We start from the raw sequence: 17913 nt of genomic DNA, 5'->3' as shown, positions 1-17913 counted from the left end.
CCAATATCATATAAATCAATAAAGGTTTTAACTATCAATTAAAATGAATCAAATTGAAAAAAAAGTATTAAAAATGCTGTTAAAATGAAAGTTCCTAAGAAAAGAAAATCCCTTTATCCAAATTTTGCTAGTGTGATCATGATCAGCATAAAGTTGCTTTGTTTTTGACAGCTGGCCGTTTCTGCAACCAAGTAAAGTTATCAATATTGTGTTGTCTTTATCTGACAGAAGGTTAATTTAGAGATTATTTAATTAGTCGCAGAGAGATCAAAATACAGAATGATAATAAGATCCTTGTTGCGATGAAGTTATTGAAAAAAATTAAAGCTATGCAACGCGATCCTGTTTAGCATCAAAATTCTGAACTCTCAAAAAGTAACTTGAAATCATGAAATTTGAATATCAAATTTCTTTTTTCCGATGAATTAACTCTATCAAAATTAGAATGGAAAAATGTCCCAATTTAGATTTTTTTGCCATATTTCGATCCATAACTTTTTTAAATTAAATTATTTTTGGATATCAAACAATTTGATATCAATATTGCTTATAGCGATGAAGGAATTGATTTACCTTAAATATTAAAATTATCTTTTTTTATGTTATAATAGATTTTACTATGTATTAAGGGTGTCTTCGTTCAAGAAAAGAATAATTGCTGTGCTTTTTCTTCTATCTATTCCACTACATAAACAAAAATCATTCGCACAACGCGAAACAATGAAATATCACAGAAAACACAAGTAGTGCAATCGGCTGACTAGGAGAAAATAACAGCAAAATGCGGCGTTTGAAACCACCAGCGTCGAGATCAGAGGATAATTCTGGCGTTGACCAAATACTATTCAAGTTTGTTGAGGAATTGGGCGATGGTATCGATGTCCTCGCAGTCGGGTATCAACTTGCCCTTGAACTTGACGCACCAGTCGGCGCACATTTGGCCCTCGAAGTAATCGCCGAACATCTTCTTGCACTGGGCGCAGTTGCGGATGCACACGGCCAGCGGGTTGCCCTCGGCCACGAGCACTCCACACACCAACAGAGCGACCAGCACCATCAGAGCTCTTGCGCGGATCTGAAACGCATCGAGTCAATCTGCAGTTGGCACTTGGCAGCAAAATGTATCTTGCAGAATTTTGACACAAAAAAATGCGACAAAAATATGTGCAAAACCGATAATGGACTTTCTAGTTACAAATTTTTTTACAAGGATTTATATAACAACTACATATTTTATCAAATGAAATTTAGCATGGTTAAAAATGGAGTTTTATGTTAGTAATTAATTTAATTTTTTTTTAATTTATAGTTAAATAATTAATAAATTATGATTTTGTCACTAATTTATTGAACACGATATGCATTTTAATTAATAAAAAAATATACTAAATGGGTTACGTACAGAGGCTGCAAATGAGCACGTAAGAAGTAATCTAGGAAAAAGTAAAACATTTCCTGCCTCAGCGAAGGCTAAGATGTCAGAAATAACATGCACCAATTTAAAAATTCCATCAACGCGTGTATGTGTGAGTACTGAAAAACGCTGCCTGGTATACATAATAGAGGAAGCAAAATTGAGACCTCTTTAAAAGGAAAAAAATTATTTAGTGCCTGCAGCTTCAAAGAAATTTAATGTCAACGTAAATTGCTGCTATAGAAAGTTATCGGTCAGACTTGCTGAAATTTTGTTTCCAGCTCGCTTGCTTAATTTAGATTAAAAATTAACTCACCATTTTAAATGAGGTTTGGATAAACGGGCTGCTACCAAAAAGGTCGGTCTGATTTGCACTGGTGATGTACTGACCTGCACAATAATAGTGAAGCAAACAAGTTTAAAGTAAGTTTGTAGTAAACAAGGTAATTTTATATAATTGGGTTGCCAACATGTAAAAATGTGATTATATTTCCAAATTACGGATTTTTTTTAAATATTTCCTACAAAAATTTAAAAATCAAAATTCGGCGCAAAACGGAAAGTGCGCAAAAAAATTCGCGGGATTCCTGTTGGTCCAGAGGATGCGGAAGGAGCAACTCGCGCGTGCTTGCGGCAGATGGACGGCGAAATAATCTCAAGGCTGTGGCCAATGAATGGACTGGACAAGGCCTTTTCGAGTATTTTATTTTACGGCCACACCGCGGATATGAACAATAAAAAGAGGTTTCCAAGCCGTCTCTGTCTGCGCGCATGGGAACTTCCTGGATTCCGACGCTGGACTCTCCGCGGCTGCATCTCTCTCGCGATCAAATCAATCACGCACGTCAGCCCCTCCAACAAATCGCTAATTTGAAAAAACGCTTGCGAGCTGCAACTGAATTATTGCGTCGAGGAAGCGATCGCAAGAGATATTGTTTCAATAATGCAGATCACGTCTGTCTGATGCAAATTCGGCGCATTTCTTATCACACACTGTGAGATAAAAATTTTCATTTTTTTTATTACTATCATATATATTTATTTTGTTAAATCAAATCATTTTGAAATTTGATTATCATAATTTAATATTTAATCTTTTTTTAGCAATAAGTTTTAAAAATTATGAATTTCAGAATTAATTTTTTTCTTAAATCAACTTCAGAAGTTTTGAACAAAAATTGATAGGAATCTTTTTAATAATCTTAAAACTTACCACACGCCTCTCTTTCTTGATTGATTGAGACTGAAACATTTAAATTTCTTTTATAGTGAAGCAAATACTATTGCTCCGCCAGGGAAAGTCTTGAAACGAGAGATGGAAATAAATAATGTGATGAGCAGATCCTGTCATTCAAGTCTCCATGTGGGTTTTATATTTATAAATAAAGTGGAGTGATTAGTAAAAAGCTTCCTGTTTGCCGGCACCGCCTCATCTGGTTCTTTGTCGCGCCGCTAGCGAGAACGCTCTCATTAGTTTTTAATTAATTCGTCTGTCAACCGCGACCTTGTCCGATCCTCACGTATGATATTTGCAGGCGAAACTCATTTGACAAAATTCACTTTCTCTCGCGCCGCTTTTTATTTATATACGTGCACCAAGCCACTCTAATACGTCAGAGAGAGTGCAATTGCCTTATTTACCTTTATAGTTCAGTAGGGCAAGTTCATCTCAGCGGTGTCGAGAGCGCGCGTAACCGTCAGTTGTGTTTATAGATTTGAATTGAACTCTCCCGGTCTAGACTTTATTCTTACAGAGCTTTGAATTTTTTTTTAATTATTATTTTTTTTCAACACGTGCAAATCGTATTGCATGCAAACTTGTTTATTAACTGATGATGTCGGTAATTAAATTTATATGGAGTGGTATTTTGTAAAAAATTGCCCATATGTTGTCGATTGGTGCTGCGGTTTTTGCAAAACGCCGCTCATTACGAGGCAAATGTTTGTTTATTCGTATTTGATTGATCCAACTAGTTTCTGCGAACCGCAAGTTGTGAAATGTGTGACATTGCCGGCGCCTGTCTTCTCCATTCCTGCGACCCTTACCTAACGTTTTCTCGAAACACCGTATTTCCATTCAACTTTCCTCCTTTCAATTATTGTAAATAAATTAATTAAAAATTTAATAACCTGGGTATGCAAATTTACAGGGCAACTGTATTTTGATTAATTAAAAATAGTCGACCAATCACAATGTTATTGAAAATTTAGCGTCCGTTAAAAATAATAAATAAAAGTGAAAAAAACCAAACCAAGCAAATTATATTGAAACTGATATATAATTGTGCATCAAACTTTTTTTATGTTTTTATCTTAATATTTAACAATCCCCAGGGCTAATAATTGCATGCAAAACGAATGGTTCATTGAGTGCGTAAAACAAATTCATGTTGCAAGTGAGAGATGCACTTACCAGCTAGGAGCTAAGTCGTGGAGTGGACTGAGGCGGCAGTCGAACTGATCCATCCTAGGGCAGGAGGACGGTTTATATAATACAAAGCAATCACCGGTCCTTCCTGCTGCTCGCAAATCTTATTTCGGCCCCCCACAGCCTCTTTTCCCGCACCCATTACCGCTTCCTCGGCACTCGCACGCAATTTGATTATTGCCCAAACTATACATGCATGCACAGCCTCGGAATGCTGTCTGGTGTAAAAAATATGCACGTGGCACTTCATAAAATAAAATAAAAAAATATTGATCTCATTAATTAAAGGTGAAATTCAGAGAGGAATGTACTGAACACAAGAAATGAAAAATCCAAAGTCAATCATGTATTTAAGTGCAAATTGAAAATTATTGTTGCCTTTGTTTTATCCTGATAACTTATTTTTGCAATAATATACACGTTTCTAACTGAATAAGGATTATTTATCCAATATAATTACTTTTAACACAAAACAAATAATATAATTTTTAATTAAACGTATTACAAAGGCAAAATTAGAACGATCTCATTTAATCATTTACAAGGTATTTTTTTTTCAATTTGCAAAATAGATTTATTTTTAATAATTAAAAAAAATACAAATTATTATTTTTTGTATATTGCTTTCATCGCCTTTTATCTCTAATCCGGCGCCACTTTGTGATGTAACTTGGTTAGAGCATTTCACTTTATAACGCCTAGTTTTTTTTTTCAAAGTCATCTGTGTAGTATTGTCACAATAAGTTTGGCAAGACTCACTATGGGTTTACCACTAAAATCTGATTCATTTTTTTCATTCATCATTTCTAGGAACTGCTATTTAATCTTAATCAATAAAGCGCTATAGAAAAGTGAAAGTGTGAATGGGCTCTTTCATTAATGTCCAGCCGGTGCAAAATATCAATATAACACCACACAAAATAAAAAAAAATAGTTTTGCCACAAGTGCGATGGAAAACTCAATGTCTAAAAATATAATGTAATTTGGTTGTAAAAAATCAGCATGGGAAAAAGCGCCAAAAAAATTGTGGTTTTATAGTATATGGAGGAATTGTTAAAAAATATAACACATTAGTCACGTTTTAGGTTATAAATTGACAATCGTTTGATATTTTTTTTAATTTAAAAAAATTAGCAAATAATTTGATTAAACTGTGGCACTCCTCAAACAAACTTGAATGTGTTTATGGTGCAAAAATTAATTGGTTCCAAAATTATTTAAAAATGTAAAGAAAATTTATATTCATTAAACGGATGAGATGCAAGTAATGAATAGAAATCTTAAAAAAATCGCTACAGAAAATTAAAATCGTGACATTTGTGTCAAATTTAAGGAAAATTGTGTAGGGTGTGAGCCTGATTTGAGCTAATTGATTAATTAAAAGGGTAATGTAATAATTACATTTTCAAATTTAAATAAATAATTTATTGACCATGTGAAAAATTATAAAAATATCAGTTTACCAAAGAAAAAAGAAACGGAGATTACGAATCACGATATTTCAGATTTTTTTGTGTGAAAATATCTTTAGAAAATAACTTAATAGAATCTCCTTTTACAATTAGTGGGACAAACCGTAAATATATTTCGTCAATAAATTATCAATATTGATATTTATCAAATATAATAGTAAAAAGACAGGCAAATGAATACATTGCTTTAACCAAAACTAATGTGAAATTTAATGAATTATGCAGCCTGCTCTTAAATAAAAAAAAAATTAAATGAAAATTTGTGGAACTTTTAATTTTGAATTTACATCTGAATTAAACCTTATCTACAATTTTAAATAAATTTCTCAGCAAAAACTAGCTTTTCTCCCAATATTTCTTACTCCAACTATAAATAATAATAAAGTACAATGTTGCTTACTTAAAAATGAGCCTCGACAAAAAAAAATATTCGCGGTTTGTCGATACTGTGCCGCTGGACACGAATGTACTTTCGGCCCACTAACCAGGTGGCAGCAGGCGTCCACCTTGCCATCCGCAGCTGACGAGAAGCACCAGAAGGACGAAAGGCGAAAACAACAACAACACGCACCAAATCGTCGCCGTCGCCCCGTCTGGCTTTTATCTTCCCGAAAACGCTCGTTTGCTCATCGACGGTGCGATGCTGTAGAAACGACTTGGGGGCCTCGTACGAGAACGACGTCGTTCTCCGTCCGACGCACTATAGCTGGTGAGAGCGCAACCTTTTGAACTTTGCCCACATCTCTCCCCATCATACGTCTTCTTGTCTTTCTCAAGATTTTCATTTTACGGTTGGTCTTTGCAGTTCCGGTCTTGAAAGAGGGAATCATGGAGTTGCTCAAGCAAAATCTCAGGCTGGAGCCGGAGGACGAGGAAAGGGTGGTTTACCAGCAACCCCCAGAACTTTTTGCCCAGGGCTTTGTCCTTATGGAGGAAATCCGGCGACAGGGCAAACTGTGCGACGTCACCCTCAAGGTAACATTTATGCAGACTAAATTTCAATTAGATCAAAATAATATAATAAAAAAATTTTCTATAACTTTAATGTAATGATCCACGTAAAATGTAAATTAATTCCATACATGCCAACTCTGATAGTGAAATCAAACCTCGAAACACAATCTTCTAACAAATAACACACTCGTACGGAATATATTTAATAAATATTATTTTAAAATCGGATGATCCATGCTCTAATCTCAATAAAATGCTTAAAACAAATTTATTTACCGACAAAGTGGTATGTGTTTGTACCATTATTAAGGTGCAGAGTTAAGTTTTTTTTGTCCTCTAAAGAGAAAATTTATGTGCTCATATAGTTAAGTTCAATGCACTTTTTTTTTAAACATTTTTATTTATATTATTATTACTAATTCCAAAAATTTTAATATTAGAATGCAGCAATTAAAAAAAAGCAAAACAAGGATTTTAATTTTTTTCTAAATTCTAATTTAAATCATTATTTTAAAATTATTCAAATATTTGATCAAACTTCAGATTATGTAAATATGTCACAAGGTTTTTCCAGAAAACCATAGTTAGGCCTCAAGGATTGCCGCTTTGATTCCGCATTCAGTCTTATCAAACAATAAAAAAAAAAAACATCCGTTTCAGGTTGACGACCAAAGTTTCACTGCGCACCGCATCGTTTTGGCTTCGACCATTCCATACTTCAACGCCATGTTCACCAACGACATGGTTGAGAGCAAGCAAAAAGACATCACCATTCAAGGCATTGACGCAGAGTAAGCAAATTCACATCCTTGTTGCTGCTATCTTGCAACTGCTAAAATTAAAATCAGTGACCTTGTTTTTAGAGTGCAAAAGTGCATGTTCGGACTTTGATACAGTCCGAATTATATAATTTTTTCTTTTTGATGACGACGATTAAACAAAATTGTTGCCTTTAACTTTTTTAATACATGTATTATTTTATTCGCCAGATTTTAAAAATTTGATTTTCAGAGCTTTGGAGGCGTTGGTGAATTTTTCATACAGTGGCCGAGTGTCCATCGACAACAACAACGTGCAGTCACTCATGATCGGCGCGTCGTTCTTGCAGCTGCACAAAGTGCGCGATGCGTGCGCCTCTTTCTTAATGGGAAAGTACGTTGCAATGCAATTCAGGCCACGCATTTATTTTTGGCCACAGCCTTTTGTCAACAAGATCTCAACACTTCCTGTTTTGAGCTCAAATTAAATTCAAATAATATTAAAAACCATTCAATTATATTAAAATACTAAACAAAAATATCTATAATTTTTACCAATTTATGAAGATTGCATCCGCAAAATGCACTTGGGATATGCAATTTTGCCGACACCTTGAGTTGCTTATCGCTCGTCCAAGCTGCGGAAAAATTCATCCAGCACCACTTTGCCGAAGTGTCCGTCACAGCAGAGTATCTCAACTTGCCAATCCAAAATGTCTCAGATCTGACTTCCAGTGACCAGCTTCACGTAGCATCAGAAGAAACAGTAAATAATGATTATTATTTTTTTCTAAGTTAAATATTGCTTTGGTAGGTCTTTGAAGCAGTGCTTCGTTGGGTGAAAAAGGACCCGGCTGCAAGAACACAGCATTTGCCGCAACTCCTTTCTCTTGTTCGCCTGCCCCTTCTCACACCTCAATATCTGGCAGACAGAGTTGCGACGGAAGAGTTGATCAAAGGCTCACATAAGTGCAGGTGATTTAATCTATTTTTTGTTCTAGCTATTTTTATTATTAAGATTAATTTTAGAGATCTGTTAGACGAGGCTAGAGATTATCACCTCCTTCCGGAAAGACGAGGTTTGGTGCAAGGGTTCAGAACCAGGCTACGAAGCTGTCACTGCATGGTCGGACACATATTTGCTGTCGGCGGCTTGACTAAATCAGGTATGTTTTCCTCTCAATAACAATTCAAAGAATAATAATAAGATAAAAATTGTTGAATTTAGGTGATTCTTTGAGCACAGTCGAAGCCTTTGACCCCATCACCGGTCGATGGGATCAAGCAGAGCCGATGAGCATGTTGCGAAGCAGAGTAGGGGTTTCTGTGATGAGGGGAAAATTGTACGCCATTGGTGGCTACAACGGCACTGAAAGATTGTCAACGGTGGAAGTTTTTGATCCCGTGCAAAAAATATGGAACAAAGTTGCTCCAATGCACTACAAAAGAAGGTAATAATATTATTCTTAAAAATATATTATTTATTCAATTCAAGTCTAAAGTTTTGATTTAAAATGAAAAAAATTATACAGAATTAAGAGCATTTATGGGGATTTTATTTTTTTAATAACTTTCTATGGCTTAAATTAAATTAATGCTCCACAATGGATCTTACTTTTGGGAAAATAATTTGTAACTTCAGCTAATTTGTGACTTTCAATTGTTTTAGTGCCGTAGGGGCTGCTGCTCTTGGCGATCGGCTCTATGTCTGCGGCGGATACGACGGAATCACCTCACTGTCCACAGTTGAATGCTACCATCCCGACAGAGACGTTTGGAAGCTCGTGCCGGAGATGAACAAGCACCGAAGTGCAGGCGGAGTAGTAGCTTTCGAAGGACACATTTATGCACTCGGTGGTCATGATGGTCTGTCAATTTTTGATTCGGTGAGTTCAATCAAACCCTTTTTACCCTTTTGAATTGTTCTTATTTCTTATTATAATCTAAGGTGGAAAGATATTCTCCCCATACTGGACAGTGGACATCCGTGACTTCCATGCTCACTCAAAGGTGTCGTCTCGGAGTGGCAACGCTCAATGGAAAGCTCTATGTGTGCGGTGGCTATGACGGCTCAACTTTTCTCGAAACGGTCGAAGAATATGATCCAGTAAAAGACAAGTAAGTTCTTGTTCAGCTGAAACATTTATCTTAATTTCTAGATCAATGTGTAATTTGAAAATTTAACTATATAAATTCATCTTTTGTAATAAAATTTAACTTACTAAGTAGGGAAGTTAAGCGTTTTCTAATTTTGATTTTTTTTTATCTCAGATGGAGTTTCATTGCGCCCATGAATGTGATGAGGAGCAGAGTTGCTTTGGTGGCAAACGCAGGCAAGCTTTGGGCCATTGGTGGCTATGATGGGGTCAGCAACCTTTCCACTGTTGAGTGCTACGATCCTGAAACCAACAAGTGGAGTTTTGTGTCTCCGATGTGCGCTCACGAAGGAGGAGTCGGGGTCGGTGTTGTGCCGATGGTGTCTGCTGCGCTGCACCAGCCGTGGGAGTCGGTGAGAACTAGTCTTTAAAAATGCACATAATACTTGGTAGGAAAAATCTCAATTGTAAATTAACAAATTTTCCATTAATTGCATTTCATTTTTTGACTGGTCAAGTCTTGAAAATTCTATTGAATACAACCTGAAAAATTGGTACAGGAATGTTGCTTGAAATTTAAAAGTTAATCTGAGAAATTGATTGTTTTAAGACTGTTATTATTTATTTCTTGCCAATGGCAACATTTAAAATGTTAGCTTGGTTTATTGAAGCAATATGTTTAGACCGACGCCTTTCATTACAGCTCATGGCATTGTTTATTGAGAGTTTAGTTGATAAATTTTCCATTTTTAACCTCTGACCCTATTCCATAGTTTTCTTTTTTGAAGGTCGGATATATATTAAATGAATATTCCACAAAGGCATTTTTGCCGATTTTGCTATAATTATTATATTATTTGTGATGGTGGAAAAGACTTATATAATTTCCATGTAATTTTCAATCGTATTGTTTGAGTCATTTGAAATGAATTCATTGAATTTTCCCAAATTGTTGCATATATTTTATTTCATCGAGAATCCAAGTTAAAGTCATCCCCTGCCGCTGGAGCGGCTGTTGTGGCCACCTTTGCTTTAGTTGTCTCTGCAGTTTTGGAGGTTTCACTTGCTGCTGCATCTTTTGTTGCTTTTGCTGTCTTTCCAGCTTTGGCGGCTTCAGTAGTTGCTGCGTCTTTTGTTTCTTCTTCATCATTGGATCCTGTTGCATCACTACCACCATCCTCGGTGTCATCCGCTGCTGGTGTTGATTCTGTTACTGCACGATTTGTACTAGCAGCGGATGTTCCGGCAGACTTTCTTGCAGCTCCCTCAGCTTTTGTGGATGTCACTTCGGACGATGACGTTGATTCTGTTGGACTACTGGAAGCAGCTGAATTTGAAAATTCAAGTTTTTGAAAACACATTTAATTTTTAAAACTATTTTTTAGACCTTCCTCCTCCCCATTGCCACCTCCATCATCAGCTCCAGCATCTTCATTTGGCTCCGACGTTTCCCCATCATCTCCATTTCCAGTTGCTGCCGCTGTGGTGGATCCTCGCCGTTTTGGCCTGGTGCTCCTTGCTAACGGCGCACTGTCAGTTTCGTCACTGTAATAATCGTCCTGTCCCCCATAATTTTGATTGTCAGTTTTGCCTCCATTTTTTCCAGAACCACTTGGAGGAAAAGCTACTGCTCCTCCGCCGCCACCGAAATTGCTCCCAGTGTCAAAAGAAAAGAAATTATTTGTCCCTCCTCCTTGACCAAAGCCATTATTCCCTTCGGAAGGTTGTTGATTATTCCAGGTCGGATCGCCTCCCACACCGAGCAGGTTGAGCGCCCCCGGCCAGTTATTGGGGCAATTGGAGCAAGTGACCGGAATTCCGATCTCGTAGTCAGGGTAGACGGTCAGCATATCCGGCCACCCCGATGGACAGCCTGCGCAGGAAATGTGGATGCCTTCGGCGGTGAAAACTCCATAAGCCCGCAGCTGGTCCAGGTTGACTTTTGGTCTTTTCTTTCTCTTGCGTTTTCCCGAGTACTGCATCTCATTGACAAACGCCGACTCTTTTTCTTTCTGGTCCTTTGCCACCTGTCGCCGCTCATAGTTAGCCGTACTCCCATCACTGCAAGTCTGAGAGCCGCAGCATTTCACCATCAACTGCCGATTCTGTGCTCTTTTAACTCGAGCTGAAAATTTGAAATAATTAATTCATTTAAAAATTAAATTATCATTTAACATTTCACCGTGAGAGGATTTGTTGAATTTTGATTTGAAGGAATTATCCTCAAGCTGTTTTTCTGACCCAATTATGAAAATTGATTTGAAGAATGCTGCAATTTTCCGCCAAAGAATTGAAGCTTTATTTTCGTTTGATTCGGTTTTCTCAAAGTCTTCATGATTCACATTTTTGGTGGTCTGTCGTGTTTTCCAAATCCATGAGATGTCATTGTCGTCCACCAAATCCCACATGGAATCGCTCTGCTCATCGTTCCAAATGCTTTCCGACCTGTGGTACGCTAATGTTGCCTGTTCAAACTTCAATAAATAAATAAATTATTATAACATAATATAATAACTTGCAGTAATAGCACATAATATAAATAAAGCTTTAACGGGCCATTGCGTCATAATAAATTGTAATGTTCAAACATCATTTGAGCACCATCGGTGCCACAATGCAAAAGCCTGTGGCTGGCATCATTGGCCTAGTTGGAACCAAACATCCGCTTCAATGACGCGGGAAAATATAGAGCAGAAAAATTAATTTTCCTCAAAACTGGATTTTTGAACTTTTTATATTTTATTATCCTTATTAAAAATAAAGTAATTCTATTAAATTCCATATTATAGATTATAGGATTGATAATTGTAAGCGATTTATTACCATGAAATTTTTTTATTATAATTATTTATTTGAAGAATGAGAAAAGCCAAAAGAGGTGATAATTTTTAACTTTTGATGTGATGAATGGAAAAAATATTAAATTAAGTGTTCTATGTTTATAGATTTTTATAATTTCAAATATTTCTCAAATTATACAATATTGTTTACGTTTTGAAAGGAAATAATAGTAAGTGATCACCTTTTACTTGAGAGAATTTTAATAAAAAAATAATTCTCTTATTCCAAAATATAATATGGTATAAAAGTTTTTTTCTGGTTTGTTTCTATTTCAGAATATTTTATTCTTCTTCTTCATTATAATCTCCCTCCTCTTCTCCTTCATCGGCAGCCTGATCGGTTGCGGATGCGGACACGAAAGCAGTGTTATTCAATGTGAGGAAGGGTTTTGAAGAAGTAACCAAACGATAATTCCCCGCTCTACTCTCCCGCGGAGAAGTGTCATCAGAATATTCGTCATAGTTGTTGTTATAATCTGCACCCCCACCAATATCAGCATCAGGCACGTTGCTTGCCGGTGGCGCCGGTGCCAGACCTCCACCTCCGAAATTGCTGCCCGCGTCAAAGGCCATGAAGTTGTTTCCCGCCATTCGTGTGTTTGGATCGGACTGGGCCCACGACGGATCGCCGCCCACCCCTAGCAAATTCAGAGCACCTGGCCAGTTTGACGGGCAGTTCGAGCAAGTGACCGGAATGCCGATCTCCATCTCGGGATAAACCGTCAGCATGTCGGGCCACCCCGAGGGACACCCTGCGCAGGAGATATGGATTCCAGCGTCCGTGAAGACCCCGAAGGCGTGCAGCTGGCTCAAGTCGGTAGGTGAACCCTTTTTCTTTTTCCGCCGTTTTTTCATTCTGCGCGTGTATTGCATCTCGCTGACAATCTCGGCCTCCTGCACTGGGTACACCGGGACCTCTCTTCCTTTGTAAAGTTTGTATTCTGCCAGGGCGCCCTCGGAGCACGCTTGGTCCCCACAACATTGAATCGCAATGCTGCGTTGAACCTGTCTTTTGACACGCGCTGCAAATTATAATGCTTTATTATTTGATTTGCTCTAAATTTTAGAGCTACATTTGTAGAAAAATCTAAATAATTTTTTTGATAATGAGAAATTTTTTTAATTGTGAAAAGATTTTCCAAATTGGTGATTTGGTGAAAAAAGCTAAATAGAAAATACTAGAATTTAATACATTGTTTTTGAATAAAAATTAATAATAATACAAAAAAATAGCTAAAACACATCAACCTATAATAAAAATAATACATCTTTTTACTTATACATACATTTTGTCACATTTTGGTGAGATTGAATTGGAATATCTGGCGAAGAGAAGAATTTTATCAAGCCACTTTTTAATTCTTTTGCCGCGTTGTTTAAATTTGAAATGAGATTTTCTGCGAATTGGAAGCTTCCTTGATATATAGATTCATCTTTTTGTAGTCTGTTGATGACAATTTTGGCGTCCACCTTAAATATTGCAATTAAAAAAGTGATTAAAAAATTATATTTTTATATTTTAAAAATAAGTTTTTTGTGGTAAAAGTTGAAGTTAATACTTACGCCATTAATTGCAGTTAATATAGTCAAATACACAAGAAGTGATAAATTTTGGAAATCCATTCTACGATTATCATTTTCAAACGCTGTTGCTTGATTCAGAACACATTTATATTGAGCACAAAATCACGGGTCGGAAGAGAAAACTGCGGCTGCGTTTTATACTGTCAGAAAATTCTAGCATAAAATACGTGCGCAACTTCCGCTATCAATCAAGCAGCCTCGTTTTGGAAACTGCTATTCCCAATCAGATAATAATGGATGTGAAAATTGAAATCGCGGTCAATGTATAAAAAAGTAAATTTTATTTCAGTAAAAAAGTAAATACATTAAATCAATTAATTTATTCAACCTAACATAGCAGCCAGTCCTCCGAGATTATCCGGCAATTTTATGCCAGCTGGAATTGTAAACCCTGCAGGTAGGGCAAGCGCAGGTTTTGAAGTACTTTGTAGGGTTTTCGCAGTGGTTGTACTTGTAGGAGGTGTTGTTGATGATGAGGTCACATTTTCAGTTGTGCTCTCTGTTTCTGTCGTAATCTCTTGAGAAGAAGTGCTTTCTTCAGTGGAAGCCTCCTCTGAAGAAGAAGCAGTTGTTTCCTCGGAGGTTGTATCTTCACCCTCTTCAATTACTTTGGTCTCAACTTCAACCTCGTCAGTAGTTTCCTCTGCGTTATTCCCACTGTCCTCTCCATCCTTTTCTGGCTGTTCAGTGCCTGATTCCGTCACATTAGTCTTGAAATTGCTGGGCAACAGTTTCCTCCAGCCAGGTCCGCACCCTGGACACTTAACGGCGACGGTGCCCACGCCGTCGCCCAGCCTCAAATCGTTCTGCCACCCGTCGGGACAACCCGCGCAAGAAATGCTCAACCCGCCTGAAACGAATTTGGCTACGGCTGTGTATTTTATCCCGGGACGCTTTTTCTTCTTCACAATGAGTTGGTTCTTGGCCTGGTCAAATCCGAGCACCTCGTATTGTACTCGCCTCTTGGTGACTCTGGTGCCGTTAAATGTTGGATCCATGCACGCTTTCAAACCACAGCAATTCATAATCCGCCTTTTTACTATTTCTTTCAAATTTTAAAAATAAAATTTAAGTAAAATTTTCTTTCCACGAGGAAGATTTTTTGCATTGATTCAACTAACCTCTTTTTCTCCTAAAATGGTCATTCCTAGAATTAAATTTTAAATCCTCCATGTTATCAAAAGTTTCATCAAGTATAGTGTTAGTCCTGTCAGTGTTAAGTGCTAAGTCAATGGCTCGCAAATCGGAGAATCGAATTAAGAGGGCGAGAAAGAAAAAATTCTGAAAAACAAAATAAAAATTCATCTAATGACATATAGAAAAAAATTATGGGAATAACTTCATTTTAGTCCTTAACTGATTAAAACAAAATAAAATAAATTAGTACCAAAAATGATGCAGCAATAGGGTCCATCTCGATTGGCAAGCAAAGCGATTGTGAAGCGTTTGGTTCTAGTGTGCAGCTAACAGCCATGAACTAAATTTTTCAATGCAAGAACAAGACCTTGATGGAAACTGAAGGTTTTTGATTATTTGAGCACAAACAAAACTTCCCCGAATTCCATGATTATTAAAGGTACATGTTATGAAAAAATATATAAATAAAAATAGAAGATTCTTTTCTTGAATTTTAATTATTTTATTTTACTGCAAATCGTATAGTATGATTCACTAAATAGTAATAGTATTAATTTTAAAAGTATAACTGCTGGGATTTTAAAATTTTAACGGCCCAAAAGACCTCCGAGGAGACCTCCTAGACCACCACCGGCTGCGGCGGCGGTTGTTGCTCCTTCAGTAGTAGTTTCGGCCTCGGTGGTCACTTCTTCGGTTGTTGTTTCCTCGGTGGTCGTCAATTCAGTGGTGGTTGTTGGCACCGTCGTGGTTGTTGTTGCGGGGGTGGTGGACGATTCGTCCTCGTAATCGTTCCCCCCTCCACCGTTCACTCCAGGTCCCATGTTGAGCATCTGCTGCCACCCCTTCGGACACCCTGGACACGTGATCGGAATGAATCCGACCCCGTGGCCGAAGTTAAGGTTCTGCTGCCAACCGGGTGCGCACCCCGGACACGAAATGCTCACCCCGTGCGGCAGCACCATGGCTACGGCCACCGACTTGAACCCCTGCGTGCCTCGGTTCACGTTCGAATCCGTTTGGGTGCCATCCCAGGGGCTGTAGCCTCCGTAGCCGTTCAAACCATAGCCGTAGCCGTTTCCAAAACCATAACCATTTCCATAACCTGTCCGAGGTGTATTGGCTCGGTCACTGTATGAGCAAGAATTGCCACCGCAGCAGCGAATCACCTTGCGCACTTGACGCTTTATTCGAGCTGAAAAAGAAAATTTTGCATTTAACTCAAAATAATGCATTTTGAAAACAAAAGCCAAAATTTCAAATAAACATTACATGCAATAATTAAAACCGAAGTGGCATTATCATTATTTCAAACTCAATAATTGTGAAAAGTTTAAAAATTTTCTTTTTTTCAATTTTCTGCTCTTTTTCTGCTTATTTCCTAATGAAAATTCGATCACTTGTATTTAATTATTTGCTTAGAAATCGGTTTCTTTATGATTTTAATGTTGGTTATAAATATTTAATCATCATACCTGTAACGAAGGAAAAATTTCTTAACTTTTCTGCGTGAATCACGCTTAGGTTTTGTAAGTGTCTTTTCAGCTTTAAAGGGTTGTTGACAGATTCTTGGAATGTCTTCAAATTTGTGCCTAACTCGTGCGTTAATTGATTGATAGTTTCTGAAGCGCCGGAAAATAAATGTTCCTCCATATCTGTTGTCATGAAAAGAATCTTCTGATCACCGGACTTGAGCAATTCTTCATTTTCTAATTTCTCTACATTTGAACTTGGCGATATTTCCTAAAATAAAAATATGAAAAATGAAAACTAAATTAATATTTTTTATTTTAAATAATTTTCTTACTTTTAAACTCTTCTGAGATCCTCTGGACACAGTTTCATCCTCTGCTGAGTAATCAAGACACTGAAAATTAGCAATTTTTATATATTATGCAATGCATTTTTAACAGGCTATTTTTTCAGCTTTCGTATTTTTTTTTATGTTGCTTGTATTTCGTAACAGAAGGTGCTAAATTTATTAAAATCAATTCGTATCATGATCGCAAGTTAGAAAACAAAACTACTATTGTATGATTTATATTTATACAGCATTGACATAATTCCACTGAAATTAAGAGTTAATATTGTTTCATTAAAAATTAAATTAAATTAAAGTAGAGCGAATTTTAGAGCATTGCAATTATTACAATTATTTATACTTGTATTAATTGATAGCTATAATTTAATATGCGACTTTCATCAACTTTAAATTTTATGATGTTTAATTTATTTTTTTCTTCAATATAAGAGTTCAAAACATTGTTTCGAATTCACGTCACGTTTGGCCGCCATCATTGAGAGTATCAATATAATTTGAGAAATATTACAGTTTGCATGCTTTTATTAATTCGTACTCTTGAGCTTCCCTAATTAGACAAAACATCTGAAAAACTTACTGTTGTGAGGAAACCAATGACCATCCAAAATCGAATTCGCATAATGCTTCAGCTCATAATTTAAAATCTGTGCCAAGCCGCCACCTGATGACGACTTTAGTTTTAACCTTGGTGAGTTTCTATTAGAACTCAGTCGCCACTGCTCGCAGCGGCGCTGTTGTTTTCCTGTTTCGCTCATTGGAAGTTGTATCAAAATGAAAAAAGTGAATCGAAAAATTATTATTTGGAAATGTTAGTTTTGGCGTCTAGCATCATTTTGATAACCAGAAAATCCAAAGAAACGAAATTTTTAAAAGATTTTAATTAGCATTGCTCATGCGCTTATTTATAATTCTCTTATATAGAGTCGCTTGATTGCATGAATCCCACTTCGCCCACCGCTACGATCTTTGATAAACGGACTGCAAATAAATTGGTAGCCACCGGTTATTTTTTAATGTTGAAAATTTCAAAGCTGCTTCAATCGAGTTTAGTTTTTGCGTCTTTCTTAACGATAAATCAAAAGCTATATAGTTTCGGAGCACTCAAAACGAATAAATAAATTTTAATGACACTTCTTTCATTTTTATTCTTGTATAAATAATCATTTTTTATTTATATATCTTCTCTGTTCAGATCCACTATGAGGTTAAACTAAACAGCTATCAAATTTTCTACGTGTTCTTTTCTAGAAATAACAATCTTTTTCTAGTTCAGTCAGTTGAATTTGTTATTGACGTATTTTCTTGAGCCCACCTTTTATTACCGATGCCAATGCATAAATATGTACATACCTTATGTGTATTGTAATCTTAAAAATAGCTATAAAAAAACCATACAATGCATACCCTTCA

At 36.5% G+C, this 17913-nt stretch overlaps 6 protein-coding genes across 7 annotated transcripts; 1 reads left to right on the top strand and 5 right to left on the bottom strand.

The window, feature by feature from the left end:
- Positions 1-643: 643 nt before the first annotated feature.
- Positions 644-3885, bottom strand: LOC132197634 (eclosion hormone). 2 transcript variants are annotated; one of them, XM_059621032.1, is made up of 3 exons: positions 3828-3885; positions 1731-1804; positions 644-1075 (listed from the first exon to the last, which is right to left on the bottom strand). In XM_059621032.1, exons 2-3 carry the CDS (start codon positions 1731-1733, stop codon positions 842-844), a joined length of 237 nt encoding a protein of 78 aa, XP_059477015.1. In that variant the 5' UTR covers positions 1734-1804; positions 3828-3885; the 3' UTR covers positions 644-841. The 2 variants fall into 2 exon arrangements, with proteins under 2 accessions (XP_059477015.1, XP_059477016.1); XM_059621033.1 differs by lacking the exon at positions 3828-3885 and adding an exon at positions 2628-3775.
- Positions 3886-5839: 1954 nt separating this feature from the next.
- LOC132197654 (kelch-like protein 18) lies at positions 5840-10072 on the top strand. Its single transcript, XM_059621060.1, has 11 exons — positions 5840-6024; positions 6121-6290; positions 6930-7060; positions 7281-7421; positions 7595-7793; positions 7842-8002; positions 8057-8193; positions 8256-8478; positions 8697-8913; positions 8976-9145; positions 9299-10072. The coding sequence occupies exons 2-11, from the start codon at positions 6144-6146 to the stop codon at positions 9552-9554; spliced, it is 1782 nt and encodes a 593-aa protein (XP_059477043.1). The 5' UTR covers positions 5840-6024; positions 6121-6143; the 3' UTR covers positions 9555-10072.
- Positions 10073-10082: 10 nt separating this feature from the next.
- LOC132197653 (uncharacterized) lies at positions 10083-11758 on the bottom strand. The gene is made up of 4 exons (XM_059621059.1): positions 11643-11758; positions 11306-11588; positions 10511-11248; positions 10083-10450 (listed from the first exon to the last, which is right to left on the bottom strand). The coding sequence occupies exons 1-4, from the start codon at positions 11688-11690 to the stop codon at positions 10092-10094; spliced, it is 1428 nt and encodes a 475-aa protein (XP_059477042.1). The 5' UTR covers positions 11691-11758; the 3' UTR covers positions 10083-10091.
- Positions 11759-12133: 375 nt separating this feature from the next.
- LOC132196990 (uncharacterized) lies at positions 12134-13770 on the bottom strand. Its single transcript, XM_059619991.1, has 3 exons — positions 13527-13770; positions 13250-13433; positions 12134-12985 (listed from the first exon to the last, which is right to left on the bottom strand). Exons 1-3 carry the CDS (start codon positions 13584-13586, stop codon positions 12246-12248), a joined length of 984 nt encoding a protein of 327 aa, XP_059475974.1. The 5' UTR covers positions 13587-13770; the 3' UTR covers positions 12134-12245.
- A 22-nt stretch (positions 13771-13792) lies between these two features.
- Positions 13793-14966, bottom strand: LOC132196993 (uncharacterized). Its single transcript, XM_059619993.1, has 3 exons — positions 14935-14966; positions 14669-14828; positions 13793-14592 (listed from the first exon to the last, which is right to left on the bottom strand). The coding sequence occupies exons 1-3, from the start codon at positions 14959-14961 to the stop codon at positions 13871-13873; spliced, it is 909 nt and encodes a 302-aa protein (XP_059475976.1). The 5' UTR covers positions 14962-14966; the 3' UTR covers positions 13793-13870.
- A 209-nt stretch (positions 14967-15175) lies between these two features.
- On the bottom strand, positions 15176-17213 carry LOC132196992 (uncharacterized). The gene is made up of 4 exons (XM_059619992.1): positions 17081-17213; positions 16489-16548; positions 16157-16424; positions 15176-15876 (listed from the first exon to the last, which is right to left on the bottom strand). The coding sequence occupies exons 1-4, from the start codon at positions 17120-17122 to the stop codon at positions 15272-15274; spliced, it is 975 nt and encodes a 324-aa protein (XP_059475975.1). The 5' UTR covers positions 17123-17213; the 3' UTR covers positions 15176-15271.
- Between the last annotated feature and the right edge of the window lie 700 nt (positions 17214-17913).

Source organism: Neocloeon triangulifer, unplaced genomic scaffold (assembly GCF_031216515.1).
Source record: "Neocloeon triangulifer isolate White Clay Creek 2 clone unplaced genomic scaffold, ASM3121651v1 ptg000012l, whole genome shotgun sequence".
Classification (NCBI taxonomy): domain Eukaryota; kingdom Metazoa; phylum Arthropoda; class Insecta; order Ephemeroptera; family Baetidae; genus Neocloeon; species Neocloeon triangulifer.
Note: the sequence above shows the minus strand (reverse complement) of the source record. Positions and strands in the feature narration are given on the sequence as shown.

Excerpts from the sequence above, each read along its gene's own strand:
- LOC132197654 (XM_059621060.1), top strand. The coding sequence starts at position 6,144 with ATGGAGTTGCTCAAGCAAAATCTCAGGCTGGAGCCGGAGGACGAGGAA. Across the intron at positions 6,291-6,929 it reads TGTGCGACGTCACCCTCAAG|GTTGACGACCAAAGTTTCAC; the intron begins GTAACATTTATG and ends CATCCGTTTCAG. Across the intron at positions 7,794-7,841 it reads ACGTAGCATCAGAAGAAACA|GTCTTTGAAGCAGTGCTTCG; the intron begins GTAAATAATGAT and ends TTGCTTTGGTAG.
- LOC132197653 (XM_059621059.1), bottom strand. The coding sequence starts at position 11,690 with ATGACGCAATGGCCCGTTAAAGCTTTATTTATATTATGTGCTATTACT. Across the intron at positions 11,589-11,642 it reads TTATATTATGTGCTATTACT|GCAACATTAGCGTACCACAG; the intron begins GCAAGTTATTAT and ends AAGTTTGAACAG. Across the intron at positions 10,451-10,510 it reads TGGCAATGGGGAGGAGGAAG|CTGCTTCCAGTAGTCCAACA; the intron begins GTCTAAAAAATA and ends TTTCAAATTCAG.
- LOC132196990 (XM_059619991.1), bottom strand. The coding sequence starts at position 13,586 with ATGGATTTCCAAAATTTATCACTTCTTGTGTATTTGACTATATTAACT. Across the intron at positions 13,434-13,526 it reads TATTAACTGCAATTAATGGC|GTGGACGCCAAAATTGTCAT; the intron begins GTAAGTATTAAC and ends GCAATATTTAAG. Across the intron at positions 12,986-13,249 it reads TCACCAAAATGTGACAAAAT|CGCGTGTCAAAAGACAGGTT; the intron begins GTATGTATAAGT and ends TATAATTTGCAG.
- LOC132196993 (XM_059619993.1), bottom strand. The coding sequence starts at position 14,961 with ATGGACCCTATTGCTGCATCATTTTTG. Across the intron at positions 14,829-14,934 it reads CTATTGCTGCATCATTTTTG|AATTTTTTCTTTCTCGCCCT; the intron begins GTACTAATTTAT and ends TTTGTTTTTCAG. Across the intron at positions 14,593-14,668 it reads CCATTTTAGGAGAAAAAGAG|AAATAGTAAAAAGGCGGATT; the intron begins GTTAGTTGAATC and ends AAAATTTGAAAG.
- LOC132196992 (XM_059619992.1), bottom strand. The coding sequence starts at position 17,122 with ATGCGAATTCGATTTTGGATGGTCATTGGTTTCCTCACAACA. Across the intron at positions 16,549-17,080 it reads TCATTGGTTTCCTCACAACA|TGTCTTGATTACTCAGCAGA; the intron begins GTAAGTTTTTCA and ends GCTAATTTTCAG. Across the intron at positions 16,425-16,488 it reads GATCTCAGAAGAGTTTAAAA|GAAATATCGCCAAGTTCAAA; the intron begins GTAAGAAAATTA and ends TTTTTATTTTAG.